The sequence below is a fragment of the Oryza brachyantha genome, chromosome 11 (assembly GCF_000231095.2).
Source record: "Oryza brachyantha chromosome 11, ObraRS2, whole genome shotgun sequence".
Classification (NCBI taxonomy): Eukaryota; Viridiplantae; Streptophyta; class Magnoliopsida; order Poales; family Poaceae; genus Oryza; species Oryza brachyantha.
In genome coordinates, this window is record NC_023173.2 from 2920284 (window position 1) to 2939506 (window position 19223).

Below are 19223 nucleotides of genomic sequence, written 5' to 3' on the forward strand. Positions count from 1 at the left end.
ATACCATAACCAAAATGAAATCCCACCACAGCATAGTAACTTCCACAAAAGCAGAAGATTGTCGATTAATTACTCTTTACGAAAAGGGTTTGCTGCATAAGGATGATGTAAAAGAGTTCCTCTTTTTGTGGGAGAGCAAGGCATAATATTGGTATTCCTTTTACAAAAGGAGTTGAAATGTGATAGTGCATCGTTCTAATCAATCATGATAAAATCATAATAGTGAAGATTTTATTCTTAAGCCCCATATTTTTGGGCAAAAGGTAGACTACCGTTATTCCTAAATTACATACGCTAGTTAAAAGTTAAAATGCCAAAGTCATTTGGTGGAATTGCCAAGCTCTCTAATATTTTTCCTCTAAGGGATGGTTCGGTTTCGATGAATTTTAAATGAATTTTAACTCATAAAAATAAAAATAGAAAAAGTAAAGGAATATAAATATATGCACATACCAAGCCATATGAACTTTTTTTCTAACAAGTTGGAGCGGAGGTAAAATTTCCTTTGTTTTCTCTCGACCATTCATAGGAAAAGAGCATTTTCTTGGTTCATATACTTCATTCCTACAAACTGAATGACACTCATATGAATTATTCCTTATAAATTCAATTCTTTTGTTTTTCCATCAAAACAAATGAGCCCTAACACTATATTCCATAATGCTTCGCTTATGTTAAAACAAAATAAAAACACCTAGTAAAGAATGTTAATAGTTCTTCGTTTGTTTTCATGTCATGTCCTACCCATGTTTTATAGGATTCACCGATCTTTTTTTCTTTTTGGTTTGCATTCAAAGTGTGTGATGGAAATACGAGCAGCTACAAACTTAATAGTATAACATAATAGTATCTACCTGCTGTAAAGACAACTCAGAAATCAGGCGACTATATGTGCTCTAGATCTTCAATATACTAACCTGAGTTTGTCAGATGCCTACCTCATTTGTCTCCATGTGTCGTGTAATCCTCTCTATACAAACGTGAGCTGAAAAAAAGTAGATATAGAAACAATAAGTCGTCATCTCGAACTAAGCTGAAAAAAAAAGAGTAAATACATTGGAGATATATAAAGTAAAGAGTAATTGCATTAAGATTTGGTACATTGAAGAATATTTTAGTTTTTTTATTGGCATGCATGCGATGAATAAAAAATAATAAAAAAAACAGGACGGGGAGAGAGTAGAAGTCAGTATCAAGTATAAAAGGCAAACACATCTGATCAGATCAGTGCAAAGTATGCATGTGACACCTGCACTCGTCGGAAAGGACCAGCACCTCACCCTACGCTGTAGCTACTTTTAAGAAAAGTGCATTTCTGCTGATTTCAACGATTTTCACCAAGGAAATTTAATCAGAAGAGGTAGCAAATATTCCCACGATCTCATGGGTTGGGTCTGTCTAATAAGTCTATAGGGGGGAAAAATAAAACATGGATGCTTGGTCGACTAGTTGTTGATGCAAGAAAGTTTTGCTCATTTTTCTTGTAGAAAAAAAATAAAAAACAGCTGATTTGAATGATCTGCCAAAGCTAAACGTTTGCTTAACCAAAGAACGTCAGTGGAAAGAGTAGTTTGTCTTTTTTTAGTCTAAGCGCGTGCGTTTATGGCCCGCAGAGAGCTGGCCCAACAGCAACCTGCGGCAATAATTAAAAAATTGTCAAAATCTTGGAGAGATTTGTCGATATAAAGCCCGTGAAAACTTTGCACCTTCCAAGTTCCAAATAGATAGGGACACCAAAATTTTGACAATGTGAGGCAGTGAGCGATTGTGAACTCAGCCAATAATACCCAGAAACTGATAGCTACTTTTCTTCTTGCTGAAAGACAAAAAAAGAACAACTAAAAAGCATGAACTTCTCCCACCCAATGCTCCTCTTTTATCCACAGGTATCTAAAATATACTGGCTATATGTTGAGTTATTTCAGAGGGCAGGGTATCTAAAATATACACAGGGAAGGAGGGTAAATGAAAATGAAAAAAAAAAGAATTAAACAGAAAGTACAACAGTGACTGCTAGAGAGTTAATTCTCATTTGACCACCTGAACATATGTTGGCACAAATCTCTTCTTCCCCCTTCAACAATCAGCAAAAGGTACCAGCAGATGACAAAACAATTCCACCCAAGTATTCCCCGCGTTTTTACCCTCCACCAGTGGTTCAAAACAATCGTGAGGCTCACATCCATATTCTTAGCAGATGATGATTCATTAGGTTCCCTCGTGGATAGAGCCGAATTTAACAGCGAGCATCCTACGGTTCCAATCATACAGAGGTATCCATGGCAATCGAATCATTCAGATTGGACAGGTATATCAAGGGGTCAACGATCATGGGCTCGCTCTCAAGATCTTGGATGATGCCCCAGGGAGCTTGTGGTTAAATTTGAGTATGCATCAGCCCTATGGACCACTCAAATTGATCGTAATCCGCACTCGCAAGAAACCCAAATCTTCCCAGTGTTAATAGTAGAAGACAAGAACCAACATAGGAGGACAGGGAGAGGATAGCAGAGGCCCTGGGGATGGCTGGATGGCTGGATGCAACACTGGGCGGTGGTAGTTGGTGGTTAGTAGCCCACGTGACATCACCCCCCAAAACACAGCAGCAGCAGGTGTCTTCTTCTTCTTTTTATAAATTCCTGCTTTTCGGACTTATCTTTTCTGTTTTGTTTCTGTTTATAAGCTAAAAAATTAAATTTTTAATCTTAAATTTAAAATTAATTTTAAGATTTTTTATCATAATTCATTTTTCAGACGTGTCTTTTAGATCGCTAAAAGCATATATATATATATATATATTACAAATATATCATTTATTTTTTTCCCTGATCACCCAAACTATCACCCCTCGTGCCAATTGCTCTAGTCTCCCACCTCATCTCATCCCTCGCACCACCCTTTCAGACGTCATTCTCAGCTTGGCTCGGGTGAGTTTTAGACGGCTTTTGGGTAAAGTGTTTGGTTTTGTGGGGGCTCACCTTCTAGAAGCCCGAGTGAGTGACCCCTCCCCACCCCTCAATGACTTCCCCACGAATGGTCAGTGGATGCAGCGTCCGTTTGCAACTATCCTTGTCAATGATCTACTAGCTCAGCTGCAATGGATGCGAAAAGGTGGCAATGGCATGCAGTCAGCCGAAATCGCGTAATTATGTTTTCTAAGAAAGAAGTGGCAGCTGCTCCTACACCCTTAAGAAAAGAATCAGAAACTGATAACAGCCAGACCTTTCCTAGTCACAGCCGGCGCAAGAATTCAACGGCTTATCAATTAACTTTAATCCAGCATAGCGGCTCCATTATACAACTTTTTTCCCCATCGAGTGGTTTGGGTTGGATCGCTCTGGCCTACCCAACATCTAACGAACGGTCAAGATCGGAGCAGGCAAACTTTGATGCACTTTGTCTAAAATCCTGTCAACCACAAATTGTCGCGTGCTAGCTAGTGAGTGGTGACTGGTGGTGAGTGTGTGCTGATATTTTTGTTAAGAGAACAAAAGTGATCTTATCCTTCTGCCTAACCATTGTAACATCGCAGTCACATGCCCATGATTATCATCCCCTTAAGATCTTGTCCCCCTAACCATGTATCTAAGTGGGAGCATTATGTGCATACCTGGAGCCTGGTTATGTAGGAGACATGTTCAGAAAATGTGAGATGCATCGTGCATGCCCGGCGTATGGAAAGGAAGTATTACCACACGCACGCAAACAGATATAACCTACAAAGATTATGCAATCCATGTGTAAGGATACTCCAAGGCTGCAAGTTACTGTACCCTTGTCCAGTCTGCATCAGTTCTTTTTCAAGGTACCTTATAGGATAATTATTTGAGAAAACATTACCTACCTTGCAGGTACATCTGAAGGTGCTTATCCAAGTACCATCTACTTTCCGAAGTCATGGTCTTTGACAAAGCTATTGAATGCCATTCCTTTAGCTTTGATGTATCTTCTTGACAAAGGAACTACAGGGACTACAAGACGCACAAAAACCCGATCGTAGTAACCTGCATATTAAGGAACGTGCAACAAAAATGCTAAAAGATGGAGGCGTCATAAACATCTTTTGTTATATTTCTCCCCAAATCAAATGAAGGAAGAAAATATGTCCACTTAATTTGTCTGTCAAGTATTGAAAACATCAATGCTTACATGGTTGTTAGAAAGCCTATTGTAAGGTTAACCAGATCATAATTTGTCAGCATGGATCTAATATCTTTGTTGTTAAAACCTTCTGTTCTAGGAGTACTAAATCATTGATCCATTGCATCCTTAGTGTTAAAACTTGTGGTTTGGGAGCTCGTAAGATCAAGATATGTAACACAAATCTTAAGTTTTAAAATGTGCAAATGGTATTTGGATGTATAATTGTATATGTAATGCATACCAAGTATGGTCATCAATAAGACTTGTCTGGCTTAGTTTCTGTCAACTCAAGCTTGTATTACAATTACAGAAAAAACCGTACATCATGGCAAAAATACAGCAATCACATTTACGCTACTTTACAGTTTCAATGTTCAACATCCCTAACCTAAAACATACAGTTTTTTTTAAAAAAGTACATTGAGACGGTAATCCTATGATGTCATCAAATTGAACAACACATTATATATTTTTTTTCTTAGAGAAGCAAGAAACGAATAGCGCATTAGGCACATGTATACAAGAAAGAAGTATTTGAGCGTACTCTGAAGGCAAGCATGTGTACTCCATTATAGAGCACTAGAACTGATGAGATTCTCTCTACCAAGAAGGCGAAATGCCCAGCTGGTTTGACTGCATGCCAAATTGCACTCACTCTTTTCCAACATGCTGCATACATGACATGAGTGGGCACATAAGTGCTCAGGTAACTTTTTCTCTTGAAAGTCACATAAACTTTTCAATAAATCTGCTTTAGAAAGCAAAAGAGAAGAAAAGAGTTAAAGATGTTTTGACATTCATATACTACATAGGATGAGTTAGGTCCAGTGAAGGTTCTGCCTATGAGAAGGACCGTGCAAAACCCAAAAACTAAAGTAGGTGGGATATTGTGGAGGCATGCGGATATGATGCAAAGCCCAGTATAGCTTTACCTAACACTACAGCTTGAGCAACTGAAAGATGGCATATATGATCTTAAGTAACATCAATGATGTAGTGTGTAATAACCCCTTCTAGAACGAGGTAGGTCAGGTCCAAAAATACTTAAGACCTTTGATATTGCATCACAACCGGCACCTAACAAGAGAAAGAAGTAAAAAAGATATTATAACCTCTAGTGCACCTACCAGGCCACTCTGGTATGATAAAGGACTAAAGATATGGTAGGCTCGATATGGATTGGAAGCTTCTATGGATCTTTGTCATTGCATCACCAACGCTACCTAACATGCAGAGAACAAGAGATAGTTTTTTCATATTTCCAGACTGACATCATGACTGTAACATTTTGTTAGCAATTAATTGCACCACTGTCCCTGTCTAACTCCTATTTCAGCTGACGGTCAAAAAAATAACAATAAAAAAACTTAGTTGTTACATTACTGTTGTTCCACTTTCAAGCAATAGCAACTAATTAATACAATGATTCATGTCCTTCTCATGATAGGAAAGAGTAAGGTAAATATAACAATATGTACGCAATGATATGACCTGCACAGCTAAAAGGTTGTAACTTGTATGACATTATCAAAAGAAGAACCTATCCAAAGGTTCAGGTTAGGCCTTTTAGATAAGTTGTTTAAAGGAATTGCCTTGTTAGAGCAAAAATGACTATGAAATAAATGTTTGTTGCAGCAAAACCCTATTTAGATATAGTTGACTTTAAATACATAGAAGCAAAAGTAAACAGCTGTGGAAAAATGATACCTTGCTAGGACAATATTTCTCAAATATTTGATGAAGATAAAGACTGCACAGCAGAAGCAAGAACCTCCTAAATTCTGGGAAAGGTTGAGAGTTCATGTTATCTGAAGAGATTGTGTACCCAAATCCAAACGATGTTAACTGCTCAAGTCGTCCTGCTAACAGACATGAGATGATGAATCTCAGGAGAGAGAATATCCATTACACAAGCTAAGCCATTTTGTGGCAGATGTTTGAACACTTGGAGCAACTGACAAAATGTATAAAATAAGAACTTCTAGATGGGCTGGCCAATTCACGAGAAGAGCATAGATATGGGGTCAAATTCTGCTCAAGCATTTAGAAGAAAAAAAAATTAAGGCCAGTGATGGGCCTTGGGCCTGAATGCCAGACCATCATTTAAACTGCACTATAAAATTTATGATGTCCCGGTTTTGGAGTAAGACAAACAAGATGGAGAAAAAGATATTGTGATTACAGATTTCCATTTTACACTTCAAATAATTGACTCCACCAAATTTGTAGGATGGCGGGTGCTTGAACATGTGTGATATATGTGATGAATAAATGGCAAACTGCAAGATGTAAATGACACTCCTTTGTTACTTGAGAACAATATGGAGTTGACCGAGGGTGCCACTGTGGAGGTGGCGCTATGGTGCACGTCAGGCGTCCTAATCTGAGGACAGTTGGCTAACTCGCAGGTCGCAGCAGCTGTTGGTAGATATTGGCTAACTCGCAGGTAGCAGGCATCCTAATATTGCGAGGTGGTGTGGCCAAAAATGTTCAGATTTGAAAATAAGTTTTAGGAGAGTATAGTTTTAAAATAAAAAAAAAGGTTCAAAGAATAATAAAAATTGGTCCCTAGGAGGGTCATGTTATTCACAACAATTCAGGTGAATGCAGCTGCTAGTATGCTCTAAGCAGAAATTTACATATTCCTATAAGAATCTGAAAGCCAATCTATCTCAGTCACATGACCACCCAACTGCAACCACTGATTTCAAAAAATAAAATAAAATGAATAACAGTTGTGCTGGCACTGCATGTATTGCTGCAGCTGATGAAAATCCCAAAGGACAACACCGGGACTATGTTTCTGCAGTTGTGGTCGTGCACATGCTCCCACACGCAGACAAGAGACAAATCAGACAACGCACCTGTGGGCGGCTGCGGCTCATGCCGAGACGGTTACTGATCAGCCAATCCACCGAGCAGGTCCCGGGCGTGGGAGGCACCAGAGCTAGCACGACGATAATCGAATCGAAGACCCCAATGGCGAATCGAATCGCCAACTGCGGCGCGATGCTCCTGCTCCGCGGAACGATGCGAAATCACCGATGCAAACTACTCCACTCCTTATCACCTCGCAATCGCCCCCCTTCCTCTCAACCCCACGGATTGCTCCGCCGATCCCACAGCCAAAAATAACCCGCAAAAAGACCTCATCTCACACGCAGAAACAAACAATCAAACCCTAGGTGGAGCGGAAACGATGGAGTAGCACTAAGCACTAGCTTAGCTGCGGCGGGCCGGTGGCTCGCCTTCCCCCACATTGGGCCAGGAGATGAGTTCGGGGAGGAGGCCACTCACCGTCACCGCTGGCGGCGCCGGTAAGTCGGATCGCCCGCCGCCGCCGGCGAGCTCGATCCGTTGCCCCCTGAGATTTTGAAATGGGAGCAAAACCAAAGATATCAAATCAAAATGCCTTCGAATTCTGTGGGTTTTTTTTTTTCCTTTTCCTTTTCGAGTTTGAGAGACGGCGTTGTGCATTACCGCGAATGCCGTGGAGGGAGGACGGCGGTTTTCGGGCTGTGCCACTGCCATGTGGGGCCCACTTGGGGAAGCTTTCGCCTATGCAAAGGAATCATTAAGAGGTCCTTCCAGGACTTTGAACTAAAAGTCGTCTGGATAAACTTGTGATTCCGTTGGGGTGTCTCCAGACCATGTACACGCATCACGTGCATTTTAGTGTTATATTTCTTTTGTTTTATAATATATGACTTTCTGGCATCGTCTAGATTTATATATGCGCTAATAAATCTAGACACATATATAAAACATATACATGGATACATGTATGAATTTAAAAAAACCCAAAAAATCTTATAATAAAACGGATGGAGTAGTAATTAGGGTCGTTATTTAGACTAGTTGTGGAGTTGTTTGGAAGTGTGGGCTGCAATGCAACTGTCATGTTAAAACGATGTAGTGAGCACTTTCGAATATTCTTATATGAATTTCATAGCATGTTTATGGATTTTGAGCTAACTGTGTTATCATTATGTATAGAACAATCATATTATCATCATGTATAGACTAAATCATAAACAAAATGGAACTAGTAATATTACTAGTTCATAAAGCTTGAATGGGACAAAGTTGCATATCATCCTCGGTAGACTGCACATATTGACATGCTAATGTTTTTTTGGATTTTCGCCCTCATACTTCTACTTTGTAGTAATAGATTATTCCTTCCTTTATTTTTAATGCACCATTACTACCAAAAGATTACACACCATGTTTTATAGGAAACTCAATCAACTTACTAAGTGTCATTAGGATCTATGATACGTGTTATGTTTGTTGGGATCAAGGCATGCCCAAAGTAGTTAAATGATATTACATTTTCATGTGTAAAGTAGGATATACATAATTAATGAATTTGTCATGTCAAATTCTATACGAACTATGCATGTTTCTATCTTAGAGCATCTCAAATAGGTTAGCCAACCCAGAACGGGGTATTACTCATACCACATCTGCATCATATCCGCTACTACTATATGTATTCATCGGATATCTAAAAACATTTAACATATCCTCACTTCGGACGGATTTGGAGCAAAGCGGAGCGAGTATTATTTGATATCCTAATACTCTTTCTTGCCCCAAAAGCAACTGCAAAGGATAGAAGAGGTAGAGAGGTTTATATACCCAAGTCTCTCAAAACTAGTCGTTATACACATAATAGAAAATCTTGTTATCTCAAACGGAACTTTCATTTTATTCAAAGCAACGCTCCAATGGCCACAACTAAAAGATCTCGATCTACGATTTTGCGCATAACGGAAATTCCGTTAAAACCTAACAATTTTTTTCTTATTTTTCACAACAGAGTCAACGTAACCAAAATAGCTTAAAAGGAACTTTCGTCAGGAATTAACTATATTTCTGTTCTCAACAGAACTTCCGATGTTACTTTACTTAGGTAAATGGGCATAACTCTTTGCTCGGAAATTCCTTTATGATGATCTTTGGCTCTATGGAATGTTCACTCAAAGGGCTACCCAACCAAACCTAAACCAAGTTCTAAAACCACTAAAAAGATATATCAAAATTTATATTTATCTCAAGGTAGCACTTGCATAGGTCAATTTGAGCACCAAGACATAAGCGAACACATCGACGTTGCATTTCTCTTAATAGTTCGATAGTACTATACTAAAAAATACATAGAAAGATATTCGTACCAATAGTGTCATCTTCCTTATTGATCTTCAGGGATGTTGATGCCAAAATTATTTCACTTTTTTATTCTTTAAATGACGGATATGTGTTACTTGTAACTTTTAATAGCCTTGCACGGGCCATCGCGACAAAACCTTCACTCACCATTCACCATTAGATTTCTGTTGGTATTTTACACGATCACAGATAAATCCACAAGTACACGGAATATTGTTGTAACACTTCACCTCATAGTATTCCAAGGGTATTGAATCCAAGAAACGAGAGCGTATAATCTAATGAACAATCACGTCCAATGACAACAACTTATGGTAGGCTTAGGTTAGAGAGGATTCATATGGTTCAATTGTATTAGATAAGGTAAAAATGTATCAAATGTTTATGGCATTGGCTCATCGTTGCTCTCCAAAGAGAGTCTAGCCAACAACTCTATGATGTACTTGAACATGGAGGGTTGCTAGGGACGAATTTTAGACTATCAACTCATCTCGCCTATCTCTTCGACACTCTATTGAGTGGCTACTCGGTGGGCGGAGTAGTAGAAGAGATTTTTTTCTTTGCATGTGGAAATGGAAAAAACAGAACCTTCCGTAGAGCACACCACTTCTATGCTATTGATTACTGCTCTAGTGTCAGCCAAGAACTTCCTTATTTATCCAAAGTCTTTGTACTACAGCACTCGATACAAATAGCAAGCGCGAACATGCAATGATGAGAATATATCTTACTTAGATAAGATAATTTAATAAACATAAGAAAATCTCGAATTCTTACTTTATTATAAGAAGCATCCGTCGAGGTATAAGTTGGAGTAAGTGTCAATAGTTCCAACATTCCTCCAGAATTTCCCCTCACTCACTACCTATTTCTAACTCTAATAAGATAGAATTGCCTTGATACGAATAAGAGAAACTACAAGAGTTGTGTTGTGAATGAACTCCTCCTTTTATAGGGCATTATGATAGAAGTAGTTGATAACTCCCACAACCGTCATTGGAAGCAATCTGGAGCATCCACATGGAAACAAATGACGAGAGGTGGCCAAGCCAGTTCAACAAAACTCGGTGTTTAGTCAACTGACAAGCCCCTCCTATTGCCATCGACTTTGTTTGGGAGACTGACGTGGGGGTCTGTAATTAGTAACGACAAAATTTGGCATTGATGGGTGTTAGGAGAATTAATGTTAGATCGGATGAAGATTAATTTTGGACAAAGCCGATTGGCGAGACAATCAGATAAGGTGAGAAAGGGGATCGACCGATTGAATCTGAATTGAATCTTTAGAATCGAACAGTAGGTAGAATCCACGCCAGAATCAACTGAGAAGAGTTCGTTTGCTAGAATGGATATCGTAAAATAGGATAGATTAGATCTATATATGTATTAGGAAAATTGAGTCCAACTATTCAAAAAATAAGGTAGGATAGAATCTTTATCCGTGTTTAATAAGTTATTTAGATGTTGGGGGTATAAATATGTACACCCTCGATCAATGTAAACATTAGATTCATAACAATACACAATTTTGGCACATCGCCATCAATTTCAACAATTGGAGCAAAATATGCTAATCTATACCATGCTGCAATATTTGGTATCTTAGGTTCCTATATATTTTGGAATGGATATAGTATAGAGAATGTTCATTTAAATATAAATCTAAAATTTGAAAAATATTAGTGCAAACTTGTGCCGTGTACGGCAAATAGACTTGGGGGAGATCACCCCCGCATACATGAAATACCGCGTTTCCCAGGCGCCTCCGCGCAAAAAGAAGAAAAAAAAAAAGCTCCCCGTATCGTATGAGGAGGCAGCTCCTGCTCGGCCGCGCCCGCGACTGAGACGAGACCAATCTCCCGCGACCGACCCGGCGCCGCCCCAGATCTCGCCGCCGACGAGATGCACCTCCTCCTCCACGCCGCGGCCGCCTTCGCCCTCGCCGTCTTCCTCGTCGTCGCCGCCGGGCTGCCCCTCGCGTCCGCCTCCGAGTCCGACCACAAGGTGCGCGCCTCCCGTCCCCCTCCCTCTCGCTCTCCTGCTCTGTTATCTCGTCCTCGTTAACCCTAGATCCGAGCCCCCGACGTGCTCCTCCGGCTGGATCCGCCGTGTCGCCGCGCCGGATCTAGGAGCGGCGCGTGGTTTGGGTACCTTTGGGGTTCCCGGGCGGCGTTTGTTTTGGGCAAGTGCTCGGAGTTGCATGCCTGGCTGGTTGGAGGTGAAAAGCTGGGCTTAGCACTGTGAGGATGGTTCGAAGGTTGTTCTACAATTTAGGCCGCTACTTGATCTTTGTTTGCTGTGAAAGTGCAGAAAAATCATTAGTGGAAGCACATTACACCCAAATAACGTTTTTCGTGCCATAAATCTTCCAATAGCGCTCATTCAAATGGAGACACCACTGCAATTATATCTCTGTTCAAATAATTTTTATTATGCTAGGCCTGGAATAATACAGCACCAGACTTTTCCTACCTTAGCTTCAAACCATCAAAATTTTAACCTTTTGGTGGTGCATCGAAATGCTGAGATGCAAAGCTTTTTCATGCTTGGGATACAACTACACTGTGGTGGGTTTGTTACAGTTGATATATTTTCCTTTGGCGCCTTGTGGGGCACCTTGGTGTGTTGAACTTTTCTATAGTTTTATCTTCCTATTTTGACAAAGCCTGACAATGTTGGGGAGCTTAATAGTTGAACATGCTATAGTGGCATGCACTGATGCAGAGGTGGACCCCGACCTGAAGCAGCCACTTTAGGTTAATGCCAATGAGTACATTGTGCTGACATAATGCCTCGAAAGCTCACTCTTGCCTGCAGCCATTGAAATAACAAAGAGAAATAATTACTAATCAGTACTGCTTTTATGGCGGTTGTTTAGCTTCACTGTTCTAGTTCCCTTGTGTTTTCTTGAGTTGAAAGTAAGTCAATAGTTGTGGAATATTTGGTCCTGCACCTTCTGAACAGGCTCTTACATGCAAACTTTATTTTTGTCTTATCTTTACTTGGAATCAAGCTTAACGTGAGATGATCCTGGAATACCTATGATAATATTTTTGTGAAGTCTTTTCCTGCGTTTTACTGCTAGAGATTAGAGAATTTTTCATGCCATTGAATATAAGGGTCTGTAGCATTGTGGTATCTGTAGAAGAACTTTTGGCACGCTAGACTTAGATAAAATATAGCATTTTTGGAATCATAATGGTAGAATTCTGTTAGATAAGGTAATTATACTCCATTTTGTAATTGCATGGTTCTGTGTTTTAACACGGAACTGTGATATAGAGGAGGAGATGATGGCTCTCTTTGATTGTGTTTGTACTTTGTTATCCTGCAGACCTGCAGTGTGTTATGAGACTAATTGTTTAGGGAATTTTTCTTCTTCTTGTAGTAAAGTATTGCGGTCGGTTACTATTTCAAAAAGTAAGCAATAACATACGAAGTCTGCATCTTGGAATCCACCCTACAGGCAAAGATAGACCCAGAATGCAGTATGACTGTATGGGAATGGTGTGGGTATAAGGCTTTATTTTCTAGGTGAAAGGCAAAATGCTGCTTTCTGTCTAGTCTATATTACATCTACATTAAGCATGTGATAATTTCTGGTATCTAATTGTTGAAATCAATTTAAAGGATGGTTTAATCGTCCCTAAAAATGAAATCATTGAGTATTTGAGTGAGAACCTAGGCTGTAGGTTGTTTTCTTTTTTAATTTCATTATGGTTGATTTTGAATGGGGTGAACAACAGCCCAAATTCTTGGGGAGCCAGGGAACAGTCTGCACAATAAACAAGTTAGCCATGAGCATTAAGTCATGTTTTACTGATTTGTTCATTCTTATTAACACTATCACAAACTGGCCTTGATATTTGTTATTTTCTATAACATAGACAATTACACTTCGTAACAGTATACATATTTAAAAGTTTTGAATGTTTCTTACTGGTTAACTTTCTTGTTGCTGCCATCTCTAAAACCTAAAACTTACTGACTTGTATTTGTCTACTTATTTTAATTATATGCAGTACAAAGCTGAAGAGGCAGTTAAACTCTGGGTAAACAAGGTTGGCCCATACAATAACCCTCAAGAAACTTACAACTATTACAGCCTTCCATTTTGTCAGCCATCTGAAAACCCTGTGCACAAATGGGGTGGTCTAGGAGAGGTCCTAGGTGGCAATGAGCTGATTGACAGTCAAATTGATATAAAGTTTTTAAGTATGTTAATCTTTTCACATCCTCCCTGATTTGTATAATTTTGGAATGTGCATCAATGCATATTCATTGCAACTAACCAATTTTCCTGACCATTATATCTTTAAACTCTCTCTCTCTCTTAGAAAACGTGGAGAAGGGTCCCATTTGCACAATTGAACTTGATGACAAAAAGGTTCAGCAATTTACTGATGCCATTGAAAGCTCATATTGGTTTGAACTTTTCATAGGTATGAAGATATATATTTAATTCTATGTTGCTGAGCATTATTTTCTTATGTTGGATGCTATTTCTCATTTCTGACATTCTTTTTCTTCAACTTCTTTTGCATTGCTTCTTATTGTCAAACCACCTAGATGATCTTCCATTATGGGGTAACAAACTCTAATCTAAATGGCATTTATTTTGCTTTAATGCTTTCTGTTCTATACTCTTTTTGAATAATATGCAAGTTGCCTCTGAGCAGGTTTTGTTGGCGAAACCGATAAAAACAATGAAAATAAGCACTATCTCTACACACACAAGAACATTGTTGTTAAATACAATGGTAACAGGGTATGTGTTCTGAGTTAGGTCCTTGAAAGATTACCTGAAAACTATTATATGTGCAAATTATTTTTTTACAGATAATTCATGTCAATCTTACACAAGAGTCACCTAAGCTTCTTGAAGCTGGCAAAAAATTGGACATGACATATTCTGTGAAGTGGGTGCAAACAAATGTTGCATTTGCACGGCGTTTTGAAGTTTACTTGGACTACCCATTCTTCGAACACCAGGTATTCCTTGCACCAGCACAACTTTTTATGTCTTTTACATGACAGTTTTTAACTTATTAAATTTACTCCTCTCTGTGTTGGTTCTGATGAAGTGGTAGACTTTGCTTTATGTGTAAACTCTTGAAGAATTGAAATTTACAACTTACAAGCCAAGTTTTTCTGCAATCTCCCATGTTCAGATCCATTGGTTCTCTATCTTCAATTCTTTCATGATGGTTATTTTCTTGACGGGATTGGTGTCAATGATATTGATGAGGACACTGAGAAATGATTATGCAAAATATGCTCGTGAAGATGATGATCTGGAGTCGCTTGTAAGTTCTGAATATGAAGCCTCACACCTACAATTACTTGCATTTTCTGATTACCCATCATTTCCATGCAAACAATCTAATAATCAACAAACATAACTAGTCAAATACGAAGTTTTTACAGTACCCTCCCGACACTGACAAGTTTTTGTGTGTATGACTGGACAAATTATTTGAATATGTGAAGCATCATTTTGCATTGTTTTCATCTAATCTCTTGATGGCTGTGTTAACTTATAATTTTATTTTACCAGGAAAGAGATGTTAGTGAGGAATCTGGGTGGAAGCTTGTCCATGGAGATGTATTCCGCCCCCCTCGTAGCCTTGTGTTTCTTTCTGCTTTTGTTGGTATCGGCTCACAGCTGGCAGCTCTTATTCTGCTTGTGATTGTATTGGCAATTGTTGGCATGTTATATGTTGGGTAAGCTCAAAATCAGCTTTCCTAGCCCCCCTTTTTTCCTGCATTGCATGTGCACATGTAGTTGGTATAGAGTATGCTGTACCCTTTGGGATTGGGAACTCAGCCTATACATTGGTCTATACAAAATATCAGCTCTTACAGGCATTCCACAGGCACAAGGAATAAAGGCTAACAAAAAAGCAAGTAAAATAGCTGTCCTCGTACCAGTAGTTGGGGTTGGGTTTGTATGTGTGCATTATTGCTCCTGGTGCTGGCCTGGTGCCTGTAGGGCAGTAGGAAATGCCCCACGTGACAATATAGTTGAAGGCAGTTTTGAGGCTATTAATATGTTTATCAATAAATGCATGTCCCTGATTTGTACAAGGGGACAAATAGATGGGTGGAATATGCACCACCTAGATAGTGTAAGCATGGTATATTTTATATTTTGAGATGCCTTTGACTTCATTATTTAGTTTGGTTTTTGGGATGGATGAGAGGTTGGACATACGTTGCTTGATAATAATATATATGGCTTATTTTGTATAGTCCAATGTCTACCTTTATTAAAGGCTAGCTCATATGTGTTGCCTTGGGGAGCAGTGGTCTCTTTTTGTCAGTGACCCAACTCTGTGCCATAAGGCATGTTGTGCAGAACAGCAGAAGTAAAGTTTGGGAAAGTTCCATTCATTAGTGACACTCAAAAGGAGACAGAAAAATGGAAGTGTATTGCTTTCAGTACTAGTCAATCAATGTTGTGTCAGCTTGTATGAGTCTTCAATAACCTTTTCTGTAACTAAAGCATTATACTCATTACTCAACTTGTGCACTACACTGCTATAATTTTTCCTTTCTGGATCGACAAACAATAATATTTATTCAGCTAGTGTGACTTTGCGACTAAGTGTGCGGTACTTTAATTGTCAGACGAGGAGCTATCATCACAACTTTCATTGTGTGCTATGCCCTTACATCTTTCATTTCTGGATATGTTAGCGGCGGCCTCTACTCAAGGAATGGTGGTATGTTGTTCTACAGTATTTTTTTTGTTCTATGGATTATTTTCACTGTTGAACCTGCACATCTTATTCCACTATCCTGAAATAGATTCTTGAATTTGAAAAGTTTCAATTTATTCTGAATGCATTTCTGATTCCATGGCAGGCAAAAACTGGATAAAATCTATGATCCTTACTGCATCCCTCTTTCCATTCTTGTGCTTTTCAATTGGATTGGTGTTAAACACCATTGCTATCTTCTACCGTTCACTAGCGGCTATACCATTTGGCACAATGGTTGTCATATTTGTCCTTTGGGCTTTCATCTCTTTTCCATTGGTCCTATTGGGAACTGTAGTCGGTAGAAACTGGAGTGGTGCTCCCAACAATCCGTGTCGTGTTAAGACGATTCCACGTCCTATTCCTGAGAAAAAGTGGTATCTTACACCCTCTGTTATCTCATTGATGGGTGGACTACTCCCCTTCGGCAGCATCTTCATCGAGATGTACTTTGTGTTCACTTCATTCTGGAACTACAAGGTAAAGAAATATATCACTAAACATTTCTATGCTTCTCAGTTCTCACTTCTCAACGTTGTTATTTTGCTAGAACAGCTCGCATTTAGAAAAGATGTGTACCGACTTAAATCTCTTTTTAGTTTGATGGAGATAGTAAAACTTTCTATGGTACTTGGCAGGTTTATTACGTATATGGTTTCATGTTGCTGGTCTTTGTTATCCTCATAATAGTCACCATATGTGTCACTATTGTGGGTACTTATTTCTTGTTGAATGCTGAGAACTATCATTGGCAATGGACATCATTCTTCTCTGCTGCGTCTACCGCCTTATATGTCTATCTATACTCGATATATTATTATCACATGAAGACAAAGATGTCGGGCTTCTTCCAGACAAGCTTCTACTTTGGCTACACCTTGATGTTCTGCCTTGGACTAGGGATACTTTGTGGTAAGCATTTAAACTCAGTTGTACTCATCCTTCAATTTTCCACAAAGTCTGTTTGACACCTCTTTTGTTTAGGTGCTGTGGGCTATCTAGGGTCAACTCTCTTTGTGAGGAGAATCTACAGAAACATCAAATGCGACTAAATTGCTACTCTGGACATGAAATGCGCCCAAAATGCTACTCCATTGCTGATAGCATCTATCAGCAAAGCATGTGTTGTGGGCGCAGGTCCATTGTGGAGTAATGCTCGTAAGATTCTGATTAACTTTTGAAAGCTATACAGGAGATCGTTCTCCCTTTGTTTACCCTTTTCTCTTTTATGTTTCTTTTTCTTTTTTACTTCATTTTCTTCATGGGATTGGCCTCATAAATGTATACCTCATTAGTTCAGGAGTTAGTCTCAGTACCGGAAGTATATTTAGATGCTCATTTTGTGGCAGCCTCCTTTGGCCAGCAGTAGTAGGATATCATTCATGAATATTGATGCAGTGTGGATCCATCCGGTGGCTAGAATTGCCCCTCTTATGAATTGCAACATCCAATTTTGGCATAGCCTTGTAGTATATCGAAACTAATACATTCAAGTTAGATATATGGCCTGAATGGGCGAAGCTCTGTGTTGCCCCTGCATCTGCAAGTACTGTTGAGACATGAATGTGATGCGATTATTGTTTGGCCTTTCCTCCTCACTTGGTTTACGACCTTGCTGGATCCACAGGTGACTGATGTCCTTTTGCTTTGGTAAGATAATTAGTGTCAAACATATCAATCTCTTGTTAGTGTGAACTACAATTAATCAGCATCGTTGAAATGCTGCACTGTGGTATGCCGTTGATACATGATACATATTGTGGCAATGTTTCTCTCCTGTAGTTACTGCATTTTTTCTCACTTGCTACAAATCATTCAAGCGTGCACTGAAAACAAATAAATGTATCGATGATACGGGGCATCGGTAATGTTCGGGTTTTAGATATTACTTCTTCCTTCGTTATAATTAAAATACATGACACCTCTTATCGTTAGGATAAGAGTGGAACTAACAAATACTCAATTGGAATAAAAATGAAATATAACTTTTATAAATTAGATTCAGACTATTGTGAAATTAAAATATTATCTCGGGTCAAATGCCTGTCCCACGAAATATAACATGCTTTATATTAGCTTTATATTTTGAAACGAAGGGATTTTGAAACGAAGGGAGTGCAAGATAAGATAAGAGATGCGTTCGTGGTACAAAATTTTAATAAAAAGTAGGTTACATCTTACCCGAGATATCTGACCATATAGCCTCACGTTTATGTTAGACACAGTGAAATGAAATGATTTATTGATAATTAAAACATAATTTGTGAGTAACTTATATATGTATGTTTTTAGTGATGCTAAAATAAATCTTAAAATTAACTTTAAATTTAAATTTTAAAATTTAAATTTAAATTTTCAGGCATAAACGAAAGAAAGAGACGATGCTATTTATCTCCGTGCCCTTGAGAATACATACCAACGTGTCATATGACATATAGCAAGATGACCGTCCGTTGTAGTAGTAGCACTTTCTAGCGATCAAGCTTAGTTTTACGTACGTGTACGAAGCACACGCACGACGACGACGCTCCAAGCCACTGAGACACCCCCACGCGCATGCACACGTGTCGCCGTCGCGCACGTGCTCGGCCCCATCCACAAGCACACGCGGCGCCGCATCACCGGCCGGCTCGCCGGCCGGTGACCTTTAAAATCCCACGGCCATGGCGTGGCAGATCGACCAGCAGTACGTGGCAACACAGCAACCCATTCCATAGCCGATTAGCTAGCTTCTTCTCACATCTAGCTAAGTGCAGGAGCGAGCGGGCGAGATGCCGTCGCTGACGACGGGCGGGTCGCCGTGGCGGAGGAGGAAGAGGGGCACGACGGCGGCGGGGACGACGAGGAGGAGGAGGACGCCGACGTCGCTCCGGGCGCTGTGGCGCCGGATCGTCCCGAGGACGTCGACGACGGCGGCGGCGGCGCCGCGCGTGCGCACGAGGAAGCCCGGGCTTCTGTCGCGCGCGTTCCGGGTGCTCTCCTGCGGCGGCGGCGGGAGGACGTCGCGCCGCGCCCGGCGGTGGTGATGAATCAATTGTAGACCATCTTTGCCGGCCGGCCGGCCGTCGACCTTCGCCGGCAAGTTATGATCGAACTGTTGTATAGTGTGTGTGTGTATACTGTGCGTTGTAACTGTAGTAACGA

At 39.8% G+C, this 19223-nt stretch overlaps 1 protein-coding gene and 1 long non-coding RNA gene across 2 annotated transcripts; one reads left to right on the plus strand and one right to left on the minus strand.

Moving 5' to 3' along the window:
- Window positions 1–363: 363 nt before the first annotated feature.
- Window positions 364–7580, minus strand: LOC107305278. The gene is made up of 6 exons (XR_001551409.2): window positions 7441–7580; window positions 5851–6002; window positions 4688–4812; window positions 3845–4004; window positions 3611–3716; window positions 364–985 (listed from the first exon to the last, which is right to left on the minus strand). It is a non-coding gene; the product is annotated as an uncharacterized LOC107305278 (long non-coding RNA).
- A 3513-nt stretch (window positions 7581–11093) lies between these two features.
- LOC102709879 (transmembrane 9 superfamily member 1) lies at window positions 11094–17666 on the plus strand. The gene is made up of 12 exons (XM_006662718.2): window positions 11094–11322; window positions 13341–13533; window positions 13656–13760; window positions 13888–13905; window positions 13998–14086; window positions 14158–14310; window positions 14490–14624; window positions 14876–15042; window positions 15949–16043; window positions 16186–16559; window positions 16718–16991; window positions 17064–17666. Exons 1-12 carry the CDS (start codon window positions 11221–11223, stop codon window positions 17129–17131), a joined length of 1773 nt encoding a protein of 590 aa, XP_006662781.2. The 5' UTR covers window positions 11094–11220; the 3' UTR covers window positions 17132–17666.
- Window positions 17667–19223: the final 1557 nt, after the last annotated feature.